Source organism: Caretta caretta, chromosome 10 (assembly GCF_965140235.1).
Source record: "Caretta caretta isolate rCarCar2 chromosome 10, rCarCar1.hap1, whole genome shotgun sequence".
Lineage (NCBI taxonomy): Eukaryota > Metazoa > Chordata > Testudines > Cheloniidae > Caretta > Caretta caretta.
In genome coordinates this window covers 6,721,486-6,744,282 of record NC_134215.1, presented here as the reverse complement: position 1 = coordinate 6,744,282, position 22,797 = coordinate 6,721,486, and the positions used below count along the sequence as shown (strand labels likewise).

The 22,797-nt window shown below is 47.9% G+C and overlaps 1 protein-coding gene across 3 annotated transcripts in view; it reads right to left on the bottom strand.

The window, feature by feature from the left end:
• Positions 1-22,797, bottom strand: part of CACNA1H (calcium voltage-gated channel subunit alpha1 H) — a 208,316-nt gene that overhangs the window by 9,317 nt on the left and 176,202 nt on the right. For 2 of the 3 annotated variants that reach the window (XM_048866479.2, XM_048866481.2), the window contains exons 28-31: positions 14,362-14,440; positions 9,669-9,790; positions 8,852-9,190; positions 6,440-6,595 (exon numbers count right to left, since the gene is read on the bottom strand). In XM_048866479.2, the coding sequence (XP_048722436.2) occupies positions 6,440-6,595; positions 8,852-9,190; positions 9,669-9,790; positions 14,362-14,440 (696 nt within the window). The remainder of the gene's footprint in view (positions 1-6,439; positions 6,596-8,851; positions 9,191-9,668; positions 9,791-14,361; positions 14,441-22,797) is intronic. The other variant, XM_048866482.2, reaches the window with a different exon arrangement.

Genomic DNA, 22,797 nt, shown 5'->3' with positions numbered 1-22,797 from the left:
GCCCCTGGGTAAACGAAAGCTCCAGTGGGACATGAAAGGGGCTTTCGTCAGCACTGGCTTTATTGCTAAGTAAATCACTCAAAATGTGTCTGAAATATAACAAAACAACAATTAACCATCATCCAGGAAGCCACCACCTGGACACGCATCTGACATCACAAGAAACACAGATCACCATGGGAACACACGAGAAAGACACTTTCCAAATGGACACGTTCTAATCTTTTATTGTGTGGTTAATTTAACAATAACTCGGAAAGTCTCCTGCATTTCTTAGGAATTCCCATGGTGATAAGCATTACCTACATCTTAACCTACAGCCCAGCTCCAGGTCCAGTCTGATGATAGATGGGTAAAATGGCCACTCCCACTCAGAGACACTCAAACCCATGCTGACAAGCGGAGACAAGTCTCTGGTAATTCATTTATCATGCATATAAATACACATACCCACCTCCCATATATACACTAAGACCTCAGTCCTATGTGATGTGTATCCTATACCCCATGCTGAGCCTCAATGACTGTGCTACACATTGCAGGATCACAGCTTGATATTGCAAATATGTATTTATATAAACACCACTTGTACTTTGTCCTTCTTTAGCAACTTTTATCCAAGGGACTTAAAGTTCTTTACTTACCTAATTGTTATGCCGCTCCCAGAGGGAAGAACTGAGACAAGTTTATGTGACTTGCCCAGGGTCATATAGTGAGTCAGTGTCGGATGCTGGAGTTCTGACTCCCTGTTTTAACTACTAGAAACATTCCCTCACCATTTATTTAGTTATTTAAAATACAACTAATGACATCGGTTTTCCTTTAATGTCAGCCTCCAAGTGGTTGAGTGAAAACATTTTCCCAGTTATGCATGAAATTAATTCATTTTACTTCCCAGCTGTGGGGTTTCCCTCAGTCGTGCTAGGAAAGTCTGGGTTCAAGACTCAGTGTTGAACTGTCCACATGTCATTCAGGATCTGGTTAAATCTGTATTTTCCATATCCCCAGCTCATGAATTTTTCTCCTCTAAGGACAAACCCTTGAGACAAATTACTTCTGTGTTTTTACACTGTTGAACTTGGCTGAGAATACAGTGGATCAAGAAGCAATTATTTATGGGTAGCTGGCATCAGGAACAAAATTCTGATTTGCTCAGCAGCACTGCGGAACCCAGGCCTTCAGTTCTAATCTGTTAATGCATCAGGCTTGTGCCAATTTTGACCAGAGCAGAGTCACTGTAGTTAATAATATAGCATGTGAACACCTGAGCTGCATGCATAAGGTCATTTACGAAGAAAAGTGCTTGCAAGAAAGGAGTCATTTCCCTTTATCAGTAGTTTTAAACGGGGGCTCATGAAGCCATTTTCTGAAGAATGGTCACAGTATTGTCTACAGAAGCTAAGCTCTTGTTTAAAATTCTTTAAAATGGACTGTTAGTTGCAAAGAACACATCCTAACGTAAAAGATTGCAATAACGGAGGCTATTGGGCACGGGGCCAATTTGTGACCTTTTCAATGGGAACAGAAGAGATCCATTTATAACGAAGTTTTAAATATGAACATATTAAATTTACAGACCTGACATGTACTTTGGCCCAACCAGGGTGTAATGCCACTCTAAGAAATGGTGACATCCGATGACACTTGAACACAAGCTCCCTTTGTCTTCATATTTGTTTCTAAAGTGTCTAGCTAGGGTCTGATCCAAAGCTCACTGAAGTCAATGGCGGGACTCCAGCTGTCTTTGGTGCTGGATAAGGGCCAGATTGAGGGTGAAATCCTGGCCCCCATTGAAGTTAACAGCAAGACCCCCACCGACTTCAATAGGGTCAGGATTTCACCCCAAGAGCTTACTCTAAGGTATGTCTACACTGCAGTCTCAGCTGTGACTGCAGCTCGGGTAGGCATACACACACTAGCTTTAATCTAGCTAGCCCAGCTGGAAACGGAAGTGAAGATAGGGTGGCACAGACTAGCACTGTGAGTATGTACCCAGGGTTCCGAGCAAGCTTGTACAGCTCACGCTTAAATCCATGCCACCGTGTCTTCATGAGACAGGGCAGTGTCCAGCTGTGCTGTCCCAGGAAGAGCCGGCCTCCTGTGTGTACGTGTGTGTGAAATAATTTCCTGGAGCTCCTGCCTGCACAGCTCTGCGTGTGCGTGTGACCTCCCCCTCCCTGCAGCCTGGCTTGTGGTAGTTGGTATCAGGAGAGCAGTTTTTCTGCTCTGCATCAGACCACCCTGACCCCAGTGCTGCTGCCTGATCCCCTGCACAGCCAGGTGGGACAAAGGTATAATCTAGCCTTAAATAAAGAACATTAATGTTGCACATGCAGTGGCAGGGGCGGGTTTTGCAACCGGGGTCATTGGTGGTGCCGCTTTCAATCCTCCCTATTAGCTTGCTAGTTTCACTCATGATCATGTCTATGTATTAGCACCACCAGGCTAACATGGTACGGCTCAGCGCTGGACGTAGCCTCCCTATTCAATGGGCGCACTCCTCCTCCTTGCCCCGCCAAAGGGGCACCGCTCACCAGCAGCAGAACCCTCTGCCCTGGCTCTGTGCCTCATCCCAGCCCAGTGCAGAGCGGAGGCGAGCCCTCCCTGAACCCACCCCACATGGTTCCTGTTTCACGGGGCTGGGCCTGGCTTGCACTCCCGGTGTTGTGACCTGGCACACGGGGTCGGAGCACCATTTGGGTTTGGCCCGGCTGCCCCTCTGTCATGAGGGAGATGCGGCTGGCGCAATGGCATTGTGACCTTGACGCCTGCCCCGGTCACAACACCTGGAGAAGGGAGCCAGGCCCAGCCCTGTGGGACAACAGCTGCTGCTCTGCAGTCTTCCCCTGCCGGGCCTCCCCTCTGCACTGGCCTGGGGTTAGGATTGCCATGCCAGCTCAGTGCCCCTTCTTTCACCTCCTGCCAGACAAACACTTGACTATCATATGCTAAAAGTAGCCTCGGGGCATGACTGGCACCTTGCAATCTGTCCCCAATACCATGCGTCTAGGCCGCAGCGCGATCAAACCTCTGGAAATTTGTAGCGTTTTCTTCACAGGTCGTTGACCATTCAGGTGATAGAGAGAAAGCAAGAGTGGACATTCCTTGGCACTGTTGAGTATGTAAAGGTGTCACTGACAAAACACAACTAGGATGTGTATGCTTTTCAGTTGTATGGTAACTGCCCCGGTAGAAGTGGGCAATAAATACCAAACAGTTACATCACAATTACTCTGCAATCACCATGCATAGTGTCTCTCCAAAAGCCATTACCGCACACCAGCCCTGACGTTTTAAGGGCAGAAATAACCTTGAAGGGGGCTAAATGGGGGACTTGTAATAGGATGCAAAGCCTTTTGCCTCTAGGCCACTGCTCCAAATCCGGTCCAGGCTGGTAGCGGTCAAAAGTATTCATGAGCCGATCAGTGACTTGTGTGAAATGAGACGATGGCTTCAGTCCAGTTCCTACTTAGCAGATGTCCGTATCAGAGAGCCACCTTTCCTACTGGCCCCCTGTGTGTCGTCTCACCAGAGAGGCCACAGGCTGTCCGAGCATGCAGATCATGACACCCAGAGGTAGCCCAGGGAATGGAAGTTCTCAGAACAGGTTTGTGGGATACCTGGCACGGCTTCTGCATCCACTCAGCTGGCCCCTATTGCTACAGTATCTGAGCGTCTCATCCCCATGAATGGATTTTATTGTCACAACATTCTGCGAAATAAGGACGCATCACGCCAATTTTACAGATGGGGAGCTGAGGACCAGGGTAGATTAAGTGGGTCCCCCAGGGAATCTGTAGCTGAGCCAGAAATTTAACCAGTGTGCCCCACCCATTAGATCATTCTTCCTACCCTTCACCTGCTCCCTGTCAGCTTAGCACTCTTCCCCAGTCCTAAACCGACTCCATGTTTTTTTAAACAAAAAGAAATACTCCATAAGCAAAGAAGACTGTGGCAGGAGATGTGGGCCTGGCGTTTGGCGCACGGTTACTGCAAGCAAGCAACGGCAGAATTCCCCAGGGGGGTTCCTGGGAAGGCACATAAGTGGCTTTTGCTCTTTTTATTCTCTCTTGCTTGTCCTACTAAATAAATGTAGCTCACACTCAGAGCTAGTTTAGCGATTTCCCACACAGGTAACTCCAGGCTCCACAGTGAGGAAGGGAGGAGGAAAGCAAGAGCTAAAAACAAATACTCCTGCCTGTACATGCCAGACCTGGGAGCCATTTCAAATTCTCAAGCTCTCCCAGCTTAACAAGGTGACATTTTTTCTAACTCTCCTCAGAGTTAACAAGCTGTCTGTCCTTGGACCTGCCAGGACCTTATCCACACAGCAGCAGAAACCCTCGACCCCTTGTGGCATTCAACATGCCAATTATTGCCTCTCTTTGCAACATGCCCTTGCCACAGTCTCCCTTTGATGCAACTCAAAGCTTAGCTTCCAGGTGGCCAAGGTTAAAGGAGACAAGGAAGCAGAAGCCCTGCAGAGAGCAAGAGAAGCATCTCAGAGTGGCTTCTCTTCATACAGATTGTTTTCTGCCTCACGCACTGAAAACTCACCCTCCAGTCAATAACTCAGTCTTAGCCCAGAACTTGCCTGGAGATGCCACTGACCACTGGATGCCCAGAGATTTCCAGAGATGTTTGCCGCATGCCTTGTTCATCACTCTAATTACAGACATCAGGAGAGTAGAGAAGGTAGAGACAGCATGGCCCTAATGAGGCCAGGATGGCTTGATTATGGGAGGTCCATTCTAGTCTAGACTTGGGGTTTCCTGTGTTGTGTGGTGTTATGTCTCAAAACATTGTCTTGTTGTGATGCTGCCACAACACGGTCATTGTCACACACAATTCTAAGGCACCCGTTACAAATGGTGTTTGGGTCCCTTTTCCATGGCCAGTCATTAACAATTCCAAATGACAGGAGCAAACCCAATAGCCTACTGATTTAAGATTGAGAGAAGAGATTGTTCTGGCCATTTGGCTAAGAGCCCAGAATTTCACAGCTCTCAATCAGCTGAAAGTCTGGGCAAAGCGTAACTCTCTTTGAAACAGGTATATACACACTTCAGTGTGGTTCCAGTGGGAGGGAGTTGCAGAGGTGCAGCACCCACAAGAAAGATGTCCTGCCATCACCCTGGCATCAGCGGCTCCCAGGATGCCAGAGAGTCAGAGCTGGAGAGGCAGAGTTTAAGGTAACCTCGGCCCAGCAACGATTAGTACACTGAACTTCGGTTAGGAGTCCATTGGCATCCAGAACAGAGCGTGCAGAGAAGGTGCGTTGCTGTATTGTCCATCGCATATTGAAACAGCAGCCCAAAATAGAGGCCTAAAACTAAATCTGGGGACTCCTCGCCAGTTAGCAGACAGCACTGTCCCTGGTCATGGGTGCTGAAGGGGTCTGGAGCCAGTCCTGCTTTGGGGTTAAGAAGCGCTCTCATTGGATACGGGACCCAGCCTGAGCACTGGTTTAAAAGAAGATTAGAAGCAAGAAGGGTCAGTGTGGGAAAACACCTGCCCCCCTTGTATCCTGCAAAGGTCATTTCAGTGGTAAAATACAGGAATGGCTCTCAACAGCAATCGACCCACTCCTGCCTTTCTTGCTGCATGACCTCACCCAGGGATGTCCATGGGTCACTTCCCCAAGACACATTGAAACGTGGCCATTTACTGTACTGTCAGTTACCCGCTGAACGCCCATCATAAGATGAGGTGCAACCAACTAATCATGGAGTAGCTGTGGAGTTTTTCTGTCATGTCACTTTTCTGTGCCAGGGCCCAGACTGTTACGTACCATGTGTTGCTTTTGTTGTGCCGTTCCACCTTCTCAGCACAGATTTAAGGAGTTCCCAGTAATTGCAAGAAAATCAATTTCGGGATCTTTCAACCAAAAGCAGGAAATCTATAGAAATCTCTACCTGCTTGCCCCCTCTAGCTTAACCAAGAAAATATGCTCACATGAGCCACACAATGGAAACAAATGGCCTGCCAGGTTGAAAATCCGCAGGTTACCAGCTGACCGACTTGAAAAATCAAAGCCAATTGTAGCAGTAGTGGATTATCTATATCACGTCCATATCGAAGCAGTGGGGAGCAGCTTTTCCATGTGGGAGAAACATAACAGTGTTACTTGAAGGACTCACTGTTTATTTAACAATCTGTCCATCCCTCTGTCTAATAAGTGCAGGGCTCTCTTGGCTAAAAAGAACATGTCACGCGCAATCCATGCAGGCTCCTTGGCCTGCCCCAGCCAAATGATTTAGAACGTGCCCAGCTCAGCAGATGCAAAGGCAGCATGGAAGACAGGGGACGGACACAGACTGCTCTAGCTGTGAAGCAACAGGAGGACAACGCTAGGCGGACATTAACACACCAGCGGCCAGCTGCACAGCACCAAAGCATGATGGCACAACCCAGAAGCAACGGTCCGTCGTTCATTCACCTCTGACTCGCAGCCTGGGGTTTTGTGGGAAGGTGTCAGGACATGGTGGTGAGGAGCAGAGCGGAAGGACGTGTTTTCCATCCGGGGAGTCTCTCTGCCCTCCAGCGGGTCTGAGTCTGGGATGGCTAAAGACACATTCTCACAGCTCAGTGCCTCCTTCAGGGACAAAATTAGGAAGATAAAAGGTATCAGTAGCGGAGCAAGGATGGGGTTCACCCTTCAACCCTGCGCTCACACACGCTCTCCCCACACCTGCCCCCTCCGTATGAAACGGGAAGGAAAAGAAAAAGAAGGCAGAAAAGGGTCCAAATGGCAAGCAAGTCTGGAGTGTCTTATTACCTCTTGCAAAGGCATCCGTCCCATCACGCCCAGACACTGTAAAAGCCCCTTCTACTCCAGGTGTGAGAGTCTCCTGCTCCGTTACCCTAAGAACAGTATTTCCTTGAACTCTTCACCCCCTTGCCCTGTAGGAACTCTGACTGACTCCTCCAGATCCCTCTGGGGGCTCCCCAGATAATGCCCATTGGAAGAGCAGCTCAGCCAGCTTTGAGCAGGCACTTTCCCCGGGGCCTGGCCAGCTCCACTAACTCGCATGGAAGGGCTGGGCTCTCCCCACCCTTGCCACGTTTGGACGGCCCAGCACCCGTGGTTTCATATCTCCTACGCGTGCATGCAACCCAGCCCAGGGCAAAGTTACTGAATGTCTGAGAACCTAGCTAAACGGGGAGCCCAATTCCACACCAGATGGACACGGTAATTCAGTTAGGGTTTCCGTAGGACTGTAATGAGTGGGGGTTAAAGCGTTAGCTGGCAACTTCTTGACCTGGATTCAGACAGGCCTCTGGCCTATTCCTGTAGGTACCTGGAGCAGGAACTCCATGAGACATCTGTTCCAACCCAAGGCACCTGAGATGTAGATCACGGTGAGGAACTGATCCTGGTAACACCATGCTGTATGGGGTTTTTTCCAGCTGATGGAAGGGTGGTTTACCAATACACGGAACAACACGGCAAGTCTGCTCTGCTGGGGCTGTTCTACTGGCTAGTCACAAATAACTGGATGGCCACCAGTTTATTCATGAGCACCATGAGCAGGCGAGATTAGCAGTTTTGGAAACAACCCACGGGCTGCCATTTGCTCAGTGACTATTGACAGATCATGACCACACTTGTAAAAAGTATGATCGGTCTGTGTTCAGTGTGTGATCAGAACAAGGATCTCAAAGCCCAAGGAGAAATTTAACCAATTCTATTGTGCTTCATTTACCGGTAGAAACTTTTATTAAGCTCTAGATTCAAAATGCTGACTCCCCGGCTACTGTCTAACCAAGTTACTTTTTGTCTGTCTTATTAGAGTCTGAGGGATTAAAAAAAACACTATTTAGTCTAAAACCCCCATTGATTTTATGGTAGATTAATTTTTGATGATATGAGCAAAACAATTCTGTATTTTTCTGTTTTCAATCTACTGTCTGCCATGAAATGGGACAAATCTCACCCCCGCTCCTACCTGAATTTTGATTGCCCTGTTTTCTGGAGGGTAAATAGGAGTCAGAGTTCAAAATGCCGCTTGGTTGGGATGTCTCCACACTAACCAAGGAAGTCGGCATCAGCTGTGGACTTTGAAAAGGCCCAGGACCAAATTCAGCCTAGCATAAGCAAAACACAAGTCCTGCTGAAGTCAGTGAGAGTTGAGAGAGCTTCGGTCAGAACTGGATTTGCACCCTAAGGTCAAGCACTGGGGTTTTCAAACTGGAGCCTGAACCCCTCTGAATTTCAAGTGATTTGGGCACCTAACCCTGACTGGCTCCTTTGGATATCCTGCCAAGAGGCTGATGTGATAAGACTAACAACAACCTGAGCTGGATTTCTGCACCTGCACGGAAGAAATTCCTGCCATCCGCTTAGCCCACGAACTGGGATTGCTCAGGGCAAGGTCTCCTGTGCTACCAGTGGCCCTGCAGCTGCTGTTCATGGTAAAATGACGTACAAAGAGGGGAGTGGTATATATAACATGTGACTTGGGCTGTTACTTCTCGGAGTCCAAATTCACCGGGGATACTCCTCCACTGCTGATGCCTATGAGAAATGGAAGTTAAAACTCCCCCTGGAATGCTGGGTGGTGAAAGGTCACACATGGAGGTCAAAGAGCCAGACTGCCCTACATCATGGGGAGCCTCTCATCTTGTTGGAAGACTCGGAGATGGGGGTGGAAACTACTCCCAAGCCCTAAGATCCTGGGGGACACAGGAAAAGCTGTCTTCCTTTTGAACTGCCTTGTGGCACGACCCTTTAGTTTGATATAATTGGGGTTCTGACAGACTCTGGAGCCTCTGCTGGTCAACAGATCCTGACCAGAAGCTCCCTGCCCCATTCATTAGAAGACACCATAGGCCTTGAGTCAATCATTACCAGGGCTTGATGCTTCACTCGCATGGGGGACTCTGGCTTCCTGGCTTCCTGGCTCCCGTAGGGGGCCCTGACGTCCGAGGCAGAGGTGCCACTTCCACCCCCACTGTTGGCTGGGGTGCTCCCTCCTCTGGACATTTCCAGCTCTATCTCTGCGTCCATCTCTGCATCCTCCTTGGCTTCCTTGTTGCTCTCCTCCAGGTGCTTCATCAGCACGGCCACCACCACATTGACCAGGACAAACTGGGCGATGAGGACAAAGGTGACGAAGTAGACGGGGGAGATGACTGGCAGGTAACTCAGGCAGTGCTTGTCCTCCTTGGTGCACTCCCGCAGCGTGTCCTGAGATTCAGAGAGAGAGAAAGGGAGGGAGGGCTTTGAATCAGACTGAGCTTTGCTAACAAGCATTAAACCACAGAGGGACTCCAAAGCCAGCCTGTTCAGCACTGTGCAGATAATGGGAATATTATTTCAGACACAGGCTGAGGAATTAGCATGCCATATGCAGGGTGGAATTTTAGTTCCTTTTATTTTGTATTGATGTTACAGACACCCAGCTGAGCTACTGCAGTAAGTGGAATAGAGATGGGGTAAGTGGGTGCAGTGGGATAAGCTGTCTAAGGCCACAACCCCCTGCCACATGAGCTAAAGGGGAAGCTCTGGAATCTTTTAGAAGCACAGAGCCTGTAATGCACAATTGATTCCTCCCATAGAGGGCTGTGGTGTAAATTCACACTGGCCAGTTCCGTGGAGGAAAGGGGGCAGAGAACATCTGCAGCATGGCGAAGCTGGCAGCAGCATGGACAGAGAGCGCAAGTACCTTCATAATCCCATTCCAGTTGTCTCCAGTGGACACCCTGAAGAGGGTGAGAAAGGCCATGCCGAAGTTGGTGAAGGTTGCGTGCCGGCTCAGACCTTCGCAGGGATTGTCTTCGCTGCAGTCTGCACAGAACAGAAGTGAAAGCAACACAATGAAAACAGCTGGGCTGGTTTACAAACAGATCCAACTGACAATACAGCAGTGTGGCCAAGCAGATACAGATTCCTGAGACTCAGGAAACCTGGGTTCTAGTCTCAGCTCTGCCCCTGGCCTGCTGTGTGACCATGGGAAAATCGCTTCCTCACTTTGTGCCTCAGTTTCCCCAACAGTACAATGGGGATAAATGATACTGACCACCCTTTGTCAGGTGTTTTTGGATCCACTCATTAAAGATGCTATACAAGAGCCAGGTAGTATTCTTATTATTATTTAGTGCCTTTGCAATGCTCTTGGGAGGGTAACACCAGGTGACCCAATGGAGCCAACTTCATTCATTCAAGGTGGAGGGGAGGATGAGAGCTTGGTAAGGTACATTTGGAAGCACTGGTTAATAGTGCTGCGGGGTGAGGGAGCTGCAAGTGGAAGATGAACCATATGGGTTTTATCTGTAGGGGCATCTCCATTACCAGACCCCCTACCTTCACTAAGCTTCTAGGGTAGTGGGATTTTACCCTACATGGAGTTTCTTTCTTTGATTCAGTTCCATGATTTCATCTTGTACAGGATGTTGTTACTGTTTGTATCACCGGAACCCCACGATGCTAGACGCTGTACAGACAGGACACAAAGACAGCGTCTGCCCCAAGGAGCTCACAATCTGCAGCCTTGGAATCGGAGCCTAGCTTTGTGGGGGATCCTGGAGCTTAGAAGGGCATGTTAAAGTGCCCCCGGATGTGGTCCGTAGCTCATAATTGCAGTGCAAGCCGATCTTCACGGACGGTTCTACCTTCCTCTGTTCTCAGAGGCAACATGCTCTTTTGCAGCAGATTTTCCCCTCACCCTAATCTCCCCAAGCAATCGTCCTGGTTTGGAGAGCCAACATTTCTGTCACGCTCTAGTCAGTGTGGCCTAGAGGACAGAGTGCTGGACTGAGGTTCAGGACACATGGGGTTCTGCTGATGGCTCTGCTGCTGGGTGACTTAGGGCAAGTTCCTTCACCTCAGTCTCTCCAGCTGCACAAAGGGGGATAATGATACTGCTATGAGCCCTACTGGTGAAACGTGCTATGGAAGAGCCAAGTCTATGACTAGGAGTAGTCTGGCTTGCTGGGCATGTGTGTAAAATCTCTGAAGACATCCTGAGGATTAAGTAACTTGCCATAGGTACAAACCTGATTGCATTTTCGCCCTCTAAGACCCCTTTAACAGGCAGTACTAACTATATACGACGCTGAAAATGAAGTGGAACGAAGTAAGACCGTGTAAGCTAACTCTGCACAATTGGTTACGAACACTGCTTTCCCTCTTTGCTGCTCTGCACTGCGGCTTGTCTATTACTCTCTCCATTGTGTTGATTATCTTGTTTTATTTTTTTAAACAGAGCACATTTCCCATAAGGGATATTTTACTGGAATAACATGAGCAATTTTTATATTTTTCCCCCTGAGATTTAATATCCTAATGCATGTAAATTGCACACACCAAACATCCTCTTGTACATAAAATACAGGCTCATTAAGTTTTCATTAGGACAGGCAGCAATCTGTCTTGCAAGAGCCTTTCATTATTCGTCATTTATTTCTGAAGTGCATTAAAAAAAAAAAAAAAAAAAAAGCCCGGCCACCAACCTCACTGAGGAGGGAGCTGGGCTTTTTTGTGGCAGACATGGACCAGCCATGCTTGAGAGAAGAAAAATCAAACTGTTCCCAATAAAAGTCAGGAAGTGGAAGTGGTCTGCTGGCTGGCTGGGTGCTCGTCGCAGCTGGGATCAAGTCTCAATCTCAAACCACACACAGCAATTGTTTATTGCACAGAGCTGGCATGGAGTGTGCATAGAAACACAGCACGGGTTTAGAACTGCAGAGAGGGCTGCTTAGTCTTTAAGGTATTCAAGTATCTTCTGTCTAAGGATAGGTGAATAAATACTGCTGCTACCAGAGATACCTGGCACAGGAATCACCGCATTTTCAATGATGCTTTCTGGAGAGTTGCTGCACAACCCTAGATGTTGTACTGTAGATGTACAGCTGCAATGGCAGGTAAAAGAGAATAGAATTGTAGCTCACTGATCTGGGACCTAGGAGATCTGGGTTCTGTTAGTGACTTTGCCACATGCTAACTGTGTGACAAGTCACTTACCTGCTCTGGGCCTCAGTTTTTCCAGCTGTAAAATGGGAATATAAAAATATTCCTTTTGTCTGTCTTGTCTATTTAGATTGGAAACCCTTCCAGGCAGTGACCCTCTCCACTTTGTATGTGTCCGGCATCTAGCACAAGGGGGCCTGGATCTCAGGTGAATCCCTAGTTGCTACCATAACAACATTTTTTTAAAAAAACAACAGGGTCATTTAGACATATCAGTAGAGAGCATTGATGTGAATGATCACACAACTCCCCAAGAGGCATTGTCTAATGGCTAAAACCTGGGATTGGAGTCAGAAGACTTAGGGATCCTTTCACAGCTGTGCCAGTGACTCATCGGGTGACCTTGGGAAAGTCACTGCCCTTCTCTGTGCCTCAGTTTCCCCATCTGTAAAATGGAGCTACTAACACTTCCTGATCTCCCAGTCAGGATTATGGGGAATACATATATGTAAAGTGCATGGAAATCCATACACTGAAAAGCATCACAGCAGTGCAAAATATGTTGCTTTTGGAGTAACAGCATCATTAACTGCATAGCTTTCTGAAGCTCCTGCTGTTTCATATAAATACCACAGCCCTACAAGGTTTTTCAGTCAGGCCCTAAGCACGGCTGTCACCCTGTAAAGCCCATCTGAAAATGATCAGACCTTCCTCTCCATCCGTACGGGCTGAGGAAGCAGCTGCTCTGGAAGTTTCTGAAGCTTTGTTAGAGTCAGAACATGCAAAAGTGAGTCCTAAATCAAAGCTTTAATGGCTTCCCAAGCAACGTGTGTGGGACTCCCAATCTGTGACTGAGATACCGAGGGTATGCCTGGGACGTGACTCTTCCATTTTGCCCCCTGGGCCTGTCACACTTGAAAGGGGACAGTGCTGTGGAGCTGGCTAGGCGAGAGTCTCTCTGTTGTGTTCCCAGACATGCTTAATGGAAGGTTGGTGATGCCCCTAGATGGGCTGTCATCTGTGAGGTTTGAACATGGGGCCTAAAAGCATGCATGCCTCTAAATTCATGATCTTTCCCTCCTGAGCTAAAAGATGCAGCACTGTTAGCATGAAGCAATCACCTGACTCTTACGGTATGTCGACACTGCAGCTAGGAGCGTGTCCCCCAACCCAGGCAGACAGACGGGCTAGCATGCTAAATAGCATTGTAGCCAGGGGTATCATGGGAAGCAGCCTGAGTTACCTGCCCGAGTATAAACCCACCTGGATCCCCTGGGTACATACTTGGGTGGCTCACCTAAGCTGTCGCCATGGCTACTCTGCTATTTTTAGCAAGCTAGTGCGCGGATGGGTCTGTCTACCCGAGCTGGGAAACACGCTTCCAGCTGCAGTGTTGACGGACCCACAGACCTCTATGTGGTCCATCCATTAGAGGGAGCCAGAGAGCCACATTGTGAAAGTACATTACACAGAGGCTATGTCTACATTGCAGTCAGAGGGGTGACGGGAGCATGTGCAGACATACCCGAGCTAGCTCAGATCTAGCTAGCTTCACTAACAATAGCAGCAAAGCCACAACAGCATGAGCTAGCGTCTCGAGGGGCCCGTGCAGTGTTGTGTAACTCCCGCTGCTTGTTATTTGAGCTAATTCAATCAAAGCGAGGTGCTGCAGTCACACCTCTGATCCCAGTGTAGATGTCTCCTGACTTTGGTCAACAAGAGTTGGTGGGGAAGTCACCGATCTGGAATGGGGGTATTCTCTCTTCCCAGCACCCAAGAAGCTGGGAGCAAAGCAGGACTATGCTGCCTTTCTTGTCTAACGCCTCCTGCTCTTCTTCTGGATGGCAGTACATATGTGACTATGTAGCCATTTCTTCTGCAGTGCCAGAGACCTCCCCTGAGCAGGGTAAATAAGCGATGTCGGTGGTAAGTTGCTAAGACAGCTGATGCTTTGTGATGATTGAGAAAGGGGGAAATGGCTCTTTGAGAACAATCTATAAACAAGACAGAATCCCAAAACCTATCGGAAAAGGAAATAATTAAGGGCAGCGGAAGATCTGAAGAGTGAGAAGTTCACCGTGGTGCTACTCCAACATAAACCTGGTTCTAAGCCAACTCTGCAGACTCATCTGTTGGGCTGTAAGCAGTGAAATTCCGCCTTAGTGAATATATCCATGCAAGATTATTATATTTAGGCAGTAAACAGTTCCTCTGCAGCTGGAAGCAGGGTCAGAACACTCTGCGTGTGTGTATGTGTGGTGTGGAAAGGGTCTGTGTTACATTATCATGTGTCAGCTGTGACCCTGAGATCAAGAGAAAGCTTTAATCTTCAGAGCTGCAGAGCTATAAAGGACCAGAGAGAGAGAGAGAGAGAGAGAAAACAATGGAAACGGAGAAAGACAAATAAATATTGACTGGATGAAATAATCAGTATCAAGCACATTACTCACCTAGCTTTCCAAACAGCTCCACTCCCAGGGCAGCATAGATAAAAAACAGGAGCATAAAAAGTAGGCCAAGGTTCCCTACCTACATAAGAAGAAAGCAGAACAAGGGTCAGGCAAGTTGAGGTCACAACCATAATTGCTCCATTACATTTTAAACACAAGCAAAAAAGGGAAACAAATGACCAGTGGCTAATTATTGGGCCGCCCTGAGTCTTTCATCTCTAGAGCTTCCTGGTACCCTCTCTCTTTCAGGTGGTTTTGTCCACTTCAGCCACCCACACCCACAGGTGTTTTGTGTCTTACCTACTGTCAGTGTCTGCATAGGACCCTCCTACCCCATTGTGCTCATTGTGTGGCTTTAGGGCCCAATTCCACTGAGCACAGAATGGGATTTAAGTATGCGCTTTTGGTTCAGCATGTGCTGAAGTGTTGGGCTGAATCGGGGCCTTGGTTTGGATTTTAAGCCCTTTAGTGGTTTGTTAAAGTTTATTGTATGATGATTAAGGGGAAGAGTTTCAAATATAAGACACTGAAGTGAGGCACCTCAATTCCTACACAGGCACCTGCCTCATTTCAAAAGCTCCCTCTGACCCAGCGGGGGTCAACAGTGACCTTTAACATTTCCTGGCTGTGTGCAGTTATTGTAATCAATGGGTTAAATCGCCAGCCAATGGGTAAAACCGTCTGGGTTAAATCTCATTTGCAGTGTTTCTTCTAATGGAAAATAAAAAACCAAGGCCCCAGCCAAACCAAGCAGTCTGTTAATCCAGCTTTAGATTTCGTTGCCAATGGAGAATGGGCAGAGTCCCTATCTCTTCCTCAAGAAGCAACACAGACCCTGAATAGGTGTCCAAACTTATCCCTGTCCTGGGCATGGGTTTAACTGGTCACTCAGACTCAAAGCGATTCCTACCTGAGCTTGGCTGTTCCTGAGGCTTCCCCACAAGATCTTCTATTGCAAGTTCCCTCTGGCCTTGTTGGAGCTCTGAACCCACCCGTAAGTGTGACTTAGTAGGAACTACCCTGAATCTTAATGCACATGAAGCTTTAGAAATTGCCCTGTATTTCCTATATCGGTTTTATATATAGGATTTTATATATTTCATATATCAGTTATAAGGTGGCAGATTCTCAAACATTTTTCATGGCTCTGCTGCGTTATTAATTATGGTGTTTAAAAGCGTGCTAGGTATCACAAAACAGGCAAAAGAGGCAGACCCTGGCCTATCCAGCTCACAGTCTAAGTAGAAACATGATGTGATGATGGAAAACAAAGTGGAGGTAGGGAAGGGGAATAAGGAAAAGGGTTACAAATCCAAGATCCTGAGATAGCCTACTGGTAGTTCCCATCTTGGTATCCTATCTCTCCATGTACATACCGGCTTCAGTGACGTGTCAATCGAAAGATGAAGAACAGTGTTCCTCACAAACGGCAGAACTGCAGCTCGGAAAATCTCCCAGTGTAATGCCAGTGCAATTAGCCAAGTCATGTTTTGTGGTCACCAGTTTATGAGCTTTAAAGATGACATGTGCGGATATTATCTCTAACAGTGAGTCCTGGCTTCGCTACCCTGATGACACCCGGCTCGCAAAAGAGGAGAGCCAAGAAACGGCTCGACTCCAGCCGAGACTTGCCAGTAAAAACTGCTTGATGTGGCTGCGCAGCCTTCCTGACGTGCAGAGATGTGTCTGGCTGATGGTGCACACGGCGAGCAATGAACTCGGCAGCTTTCCCCCTTACTCCTGAGCTTGTTTGCGTGCTACGCCTCAGCTCTGTGTTAAACAGGAGCATGCCTCAAGCTACTGGAAAGAGGGGGCTTCGGTGATCCATTGCCTCAGCAGATGCCGAAGTCTGAAGAAGAAATCAGAGGCACATTCCGGCAGAGGAGGTGCGGGAGGGAGGGTGTGCGGAAGTTGGCCAAAGAAAGCTGCAGAACAGCATAGGAGGGGGACTATGTACGCGGCCTTGGGCGAGTCATTTCACTTCTGCAACTAAACGTACCTGTTTACAGTCCCTTCGTAGGGAGGTAATTGCGGTCAGCCCAGCAATCGGGAGAGCTGGCAAGGACAGGCACTAGAGAAGGGCTAAGTATGAATCATTATTGTTGTTGTGATGAACGAGGCAGGTGAGATCGTGTCCAGACACTCTTCTACAGCAGCCAGGGCCTGGGATGCCTTCTCTGGGCTCTCCAGGAGCAACAGACCCACGTGATCCAGCCAATCTTCTAACAGCCAGCAATCATTGTCCTGGCAGCCAGTGACCTGAGGCAGGTTTACCGAAGGCGGTTCTGCCCTGGCAGTTCAGCACAGGCTCTGTTTATCCGCTAGCCTCCCCCTGACCTGCGCTGGGACTGTCTGAACCGGGTGTAAAAAGCAACAAAAAACCCACCCGGCTGCCCTCACTGGCGACGAGAGCGTAATCAGTCATTCGCTGTGGCTCCAATGTCAGTGGGAAGAGACCGCTCGCTGCCAGGGAGCAGTCAGGGTGGGGAGGAGCCCAGGGAAGGGAAGCCCCGGGAAGCTGTCTTGTGGAGCTCTTTCCTATGAAACAAACGGGGGATGCAGCGACAGAGCCTGCAGATCAGGGGCAGGATAGGGCCATCTGTTCTCCCACCCCTGGATTGTCTCCCCAGCAGCCTGGTCCCACCTCCCTACCTGTGGAACATCTCAGAGAGGGACTTTGCTGGGCCCAGAGAGGCTCCCAGACAAGTTAATTCAGCCTAAACGTTTCTGGCCTTTACAGTGGATTCCCCACGGGGCTACGGGGGGACAGCCCGCACAGCGCACCCATCCCCCTGGCTGGTCCGTTCCCCAGCGTGGGGCTGGGGAACAGGGAGCGGGATGCTGCTGTTCCACACAGTCAAGGGAGACCTATGCATGGAGGGCTCTGGCAGGTCACCTGCCACCCTATTTGCCTCCCTTTTATATCTCCAACCACTGGGAGCCTTGAACTAACGTGCTAAGGCTCAGGAGCGAGGCGGAAGACCAGCAGCTTTACTGAGCACATCCAGGCCACCAGGAGGACTCCAGAGAACGGAGTACGTCACGCAAAGGCATGGGCTTAGCATGCACTGGGAGGGATGGCTTGGGGCCTCTCCCTGCTTTGGCTGCTCAGGACATCACCCTCCTTAGTACTGCACTGAGGGGAGTCTTTTGGTTCCAGCTATTCTATTTAACCTAATCTAGTCGCTGTGGTAGCTGAGCACCAGTGGGCTGGGGATCAGGGTTCTGTTCCCAGCTGTGCCACAGATCTTTTGATGACCTAAACCGCTGCGTTCCTCGGTTTCCCCACCCACAAAACGAGCTTGCCACCTCACAGGGGTTTTCGCAGGCTGTTTTTGTTAAAGGCTCAGCTGTGTCCTGAAGGTGCAGCCCTACACTGGGAACCATGGGGAGACCCAGTGCCTCTCAGGCAGCACAGAGGCTATGCTGAGGTAGCAGTGTTGGCTCCTCTGAGCCGGGCCCACCCTGTTGGTGAAGGGATGTCGAGGCCGAGATTCATGCCTGTATTCTGCTCCCTCTGAGGCCACTGACTTGCTGTGTGAATCTGGAGCGAGTGGGTCTTATAACCTCTCTCTGGACCTGATCCAAAGCCCAGTGACATCAAAGGGTTGTCTCATGTTGTCTTCAATGGGCTTTGGATTAGGTCCTTTGTGTCCTGATTCTCCCTCTGTATCTAACAGGGGCGAATGGTACGTACCTTCCTGTGTGAAGCCCTTTGGGAGGCTCAGATGGAAAGTGCTCCAGAAGTGCTAATAGGATCATCATCAGAGCAGGATGCTAGATCCTGGCCCACAGAGCTACCGAATCCACTGTCAGGACGTAGAGTCAAAACCAAGCCCTACAGAGCGTTGTGACTGACGACCTCCTCTCCACCCTCTGCCGGTCGGCTCTGTGAGAGGCGTTAATGAAAGGCAGAAGGCCTCCTCTCTCCTGCTCCTGAAACCTGCTACAGCTCCTCCTGGACCTCTCACTGCTCTGACTCCATTTCCGCACTGCCAGCCTGTCCCTTGGCATTTCAGCCGCCCATGTAGACAATGCACTGGGGCATCCCCGGGTGCCTGGGAAGAGCAATTTCTCACAAAGCTAAGCCTCTGCCATGCCTTTCCCAGGACGAGTCCTTATCTTTTCCTGCCAGCTCCCGCCATCCAAAGCAATAACTCTGGAATTAGGGAAATGCCAGCTAATTTATGTACTAGACAGAGGACAAAACGGACACATTTGCCAGCCTGGAAAGGGGACATCATCTGGGTGAGTTCCAGTCCGAGACGAAGGTGCCAGATCGACAGCCTGGGAGGCTGCAGTGCTCTGCTTAGCTACGTGACTACTTTAGGGCAGTCAACAGCCTTGCATTGCTCCACCAGTGTCTCTCGGCCCGGTTCTAGACGCGCTTACATTTTTGTTTGCCTTCCCCTCCCCCCCGACTTTTCCTCTTTTCTTTTTCTTCTCACTTTTCTTTCCTTCCGGCTGGGAGCTAACCACAGATCTAATCTAGTGCCAATAAGCCAACAGTTCTTTTCAGAATGGACGGCCAGTAATGGCCTGAGGTGCAAAAGAGCCCCTTGTTCCCGTATTATGGGACAGGGTTAAAAAAGAGGGACTGATCATTTTTCACTGCAGCCTGTATCATTTGGAATAATTCAGTCAAGACTCTTCCCCCCCTCACCCCCTTTTTTTTTTTTTTTGGTGGCTAAATAAGTTAAGGGTCAAGTGTGGACCTGACCTAGGAACAGCTCCATTGACTTCAATGGGGCTCCTGAGTATTTAATCTCTCCCTGCTCTTGTCAGCTGCAGGTCCCACACTCAATCCATTTTTGTTCCCCTTCTCTGGGCCTTTACAATCGCTGTATATTTTCAGGGGATGATAACAATAGACTATTGTTTAGATCATAAAATCCCCTTTAGACAACAGCAGAAACGCCTTTAAAAGCTGCACCCAAAAGTCTCTATGGGAGCTGCTGCCCCTAGAAGAGTTAAACTCCCAGACAGCAGCAAACTGAAGCCTCTGTCCTTCAGCAGAATGAAGCAGGGAACAGGGAGTTTTTCACATTTTTCTTGGCACAGAATCTCCGTTGTACAGAGCTCCAAGCTTTGAAGAGAAGAAGGGGGTATGTTGTCCAATCCTGGGTTTAATTAATGTGCATTCCATAGATGAAGTAAAAAAAGAAGAACCCAGATCTTCTTGACAGATTGGACCAGATTTTGCTCTCAGCCACAGCAGTGAAAATCTATAGCGTTGCTCCAACGGAATTAGAGTGGTGTGACTGAGCAGAGTCTAACCTACTGTGGGGGATACAAAGAAAAATCAAACAGTTCGACTTGCAACAAATGCTCTCTTTTAGCTGTGCTATTGTGCCCCACGTTTCTGCAAATGTCTCATTTCCACTGTAGATTCTTTCATGGATTGTAAATTGTGATTCTGGCCAGAAAAGGGAGTATGTACAAATAGCATCCGTTGCGCCCTATGTATTTGTCAGCCGTTTCTGTTTGTGTTTTTGACAGCAAAGGCCCCACATTGTACGACCAATAGCACTGCTGTGGCTGAATTTCATTTTGCCTTCCCCATCACAAGCAATACTGGCAACTGATTGCAAATGCTTTCTGACCGGCGATTTATATGAGAACAGTGATACAGACTGACCTGGATCACTTGGGTAAGCTGGGCTCACTCAAACAACGTGGATTTTAACACAGCCAAAAGCAAGGTCATACATCTAGGAACAAAGAATGTAGGTCACACTTATAAGATGGGTTATTGTAGCCTGGAAAGCAGTGACTCTGAAAAGGAGTTGGGGTGAATAGGAGTTCCCAGTGTGATGCTGTAGTTAAGGGGGCAAATGCAATCTTTGCATATATAATTAGGGGAATTTCAAAGCAGGAGTAGGGCAGTGATATTGCCTCTGTATACAGTTTTAGTGCCATCATTACTGGGAGGGGGTGTAGAACTGTGATATCCACACACGAAAAGGGATGTGGAAAAAAGCTACAAGAAGAACTCAAGGTCTGGAGAACCTGCCTCACACAGTGCGAGATAAAAGAAACTCAATCTGTTTAGCTGATTCAAAAGGAAGATAAGAGGTGGCTTGACCACAGTTGACAAGTACCTACATAAGGAAGAGACTTCTGACAGAAGACAGCTTGTTAATTTAGCAGAAAAAGGCATAACGAGATCCAATGAAAGCAGAAGCTAGACGCATTCAGACGAGAAATAAGGTGCACATTTTAAACAATGAGGGTATTTAATTCTCCATGGGAAAAAGTTACCTAAGGATGTGGTGGATTCTCCATCACTTTCAATCTATAAGTCAAGACTAGATATCTTTCTACAAGAGATGTTATAGTACCGACAGAAGTTATGGGCTTGATGCAGATATTGCATCGTCAAGTTCTTTGCCCTGGCTTATGCAGGAGGTCAGACTAAATTAGCATGTTGAAAAACTTGAGCTATGGTTAGTAATGTCTAGTTAATGATGTCAGTTTAACTCACATTAACCTGGAGTAACACTGTCGCTTTGGGATCTACATTAGCATACCTGGGAGCAGAATTTGGCTCTATATATGTAAAAGCTGTAAGTCCACAGGAGGGATTCTTCCTCTGCCAATGAGGATATTTCACTGTTTGGTTTTTTTAATTCTCCTCTACTGTATGATTTGCTCATTCTGCATTTTAAAAAATTCCTCTTCTCCTAGGACTCTCATAGTGCAGCAGGGCAAAGATCGATAATGTCTTTGTGGTGACCCTGGCCAGGTCACTAGATATCTTTATTGATTGGTCAACTGAGCTGTGAAATTGGAAAACACAGGTTCATCACTGAAAAAGAGATGATGCCTTAGGTAAAAATCGCCACAAAACAGACAGACAGGGACAGGCCCAAGCCACAGAGTTGGATCTGGATTTGAACTTCCAAAATGTTTGGTGGGGGTTGACCCATTATGAATATTGGGGCTGTGATTGGGCGGGGGGGGGCTACCTTTTTAAGGTCTTTCCCCTGACCACTGCTTCTTTGCCTCACTTCTCCTAGACTACCACTTTAAGAGCAGTGCATGATGGGAACTCTTCTTGGCTTTAAGGCGGACTATTTTCATTAGATGCTCAGACTGGACGTTCTAGTGGAGGAGAAAGGTATTTGATGGTGGCTCTTGCCCGCTCGCTTATTCTGACGTTCATTAATATTAATGAACCGGGATTGTGGATTTTGGCACAGGCTGAGTCCATGCATTTGGATCTTGATGATTCCCTGTCTCAGTGGGCCAGCTACAAAACGTGGATTCAAAGGCCAGCATCCCCAAAGTTCAGGGTGCTTTGTTCTGCAGAGGGAGATCAAGCTCATCTCTCTTGATAAGTAATACAGATGAACAGGAAACTAACAAAAATCACCCTTGAAAGAGGAAAAGAAATCTATTGTAATTAGTACTGCATGAGAGTGCTGGAAAGGGCTAATTCAACCGACTCCGGGAGAGATGTCTTCAAAAGCTGCAGCAGGACCCATACAAATGGAATTCCCCTCTCTCGTCATTTAACAAGCAGGCGCAAAAGAATTACACAGACTGATACATTAGAATAAGAAATGTCTCCCTGCGCTTCAGATCCTGGGTGCAGCTTTAAGTAATGCAACGTTATCTGGGTTGAGGATAGGGAGGAAGATTTCCCAAGTCCCCTTCCTCCTTTCCTCAACTTTTACTTTAATGACAGATGGCAGTTTTATCAGCACAAGATTTGCCTGCAAGGTTCCCAGGGATTTCACATTAGCAGAAAATTTGGTTTCTGTGTCACAAGTAAAAAACCCGGCCTCAAGTGCCCCTTTTGTTTTTTTAAAAAAGTTCTGTAATTCATGGCTTTCGAAAGAAAAAGAATATACACAAATAAATTGTTTTCTTGAAATGCCATTGCAGGGGTCGGGTTTGTAAATTCCAGGCTTTCTTCTCAGTCAAAGCCCATTGTTGAAAGCAAAGTCTAAATACCAAAGAGCAATTGGCTTAGATTAAGAACATCTTTTGAGGCAGTGGTGAAGGATAAACAGAGCTTTCCAAGAAAAAGAAACTTCTGTTTTTCAGTTCAGGCAGGAGAGGCTGTGGGCTTGTCTAAATGGGGAAACATACTGGCAGAACTATGCTGGTACAATTATACTTCTATTGCTATCCCAGTACAATTAAACCTCTGTAGCTATCTGGCACAACTCCCATGTAGACACACTTATTCGGAAAGCAGAAAGCATCTGGGACATTATACCAGAGTAGCTCCAGGGATATTACACTGGTATAGTCCCACTGGTAAATTTCCCTGTGTAGATAAACCCTACCAAAGTTGTACAAGTTACCTAGGCCCAATTCTCCACAGGCTTGTCTCAGCACTTAATGCCTGTAATAAAGTGGGTGCAAGAGGCTGTCATACTGATCTGGGAGCATTTTAAACCCACTTTGCTCAGGTGTAAATGAGAG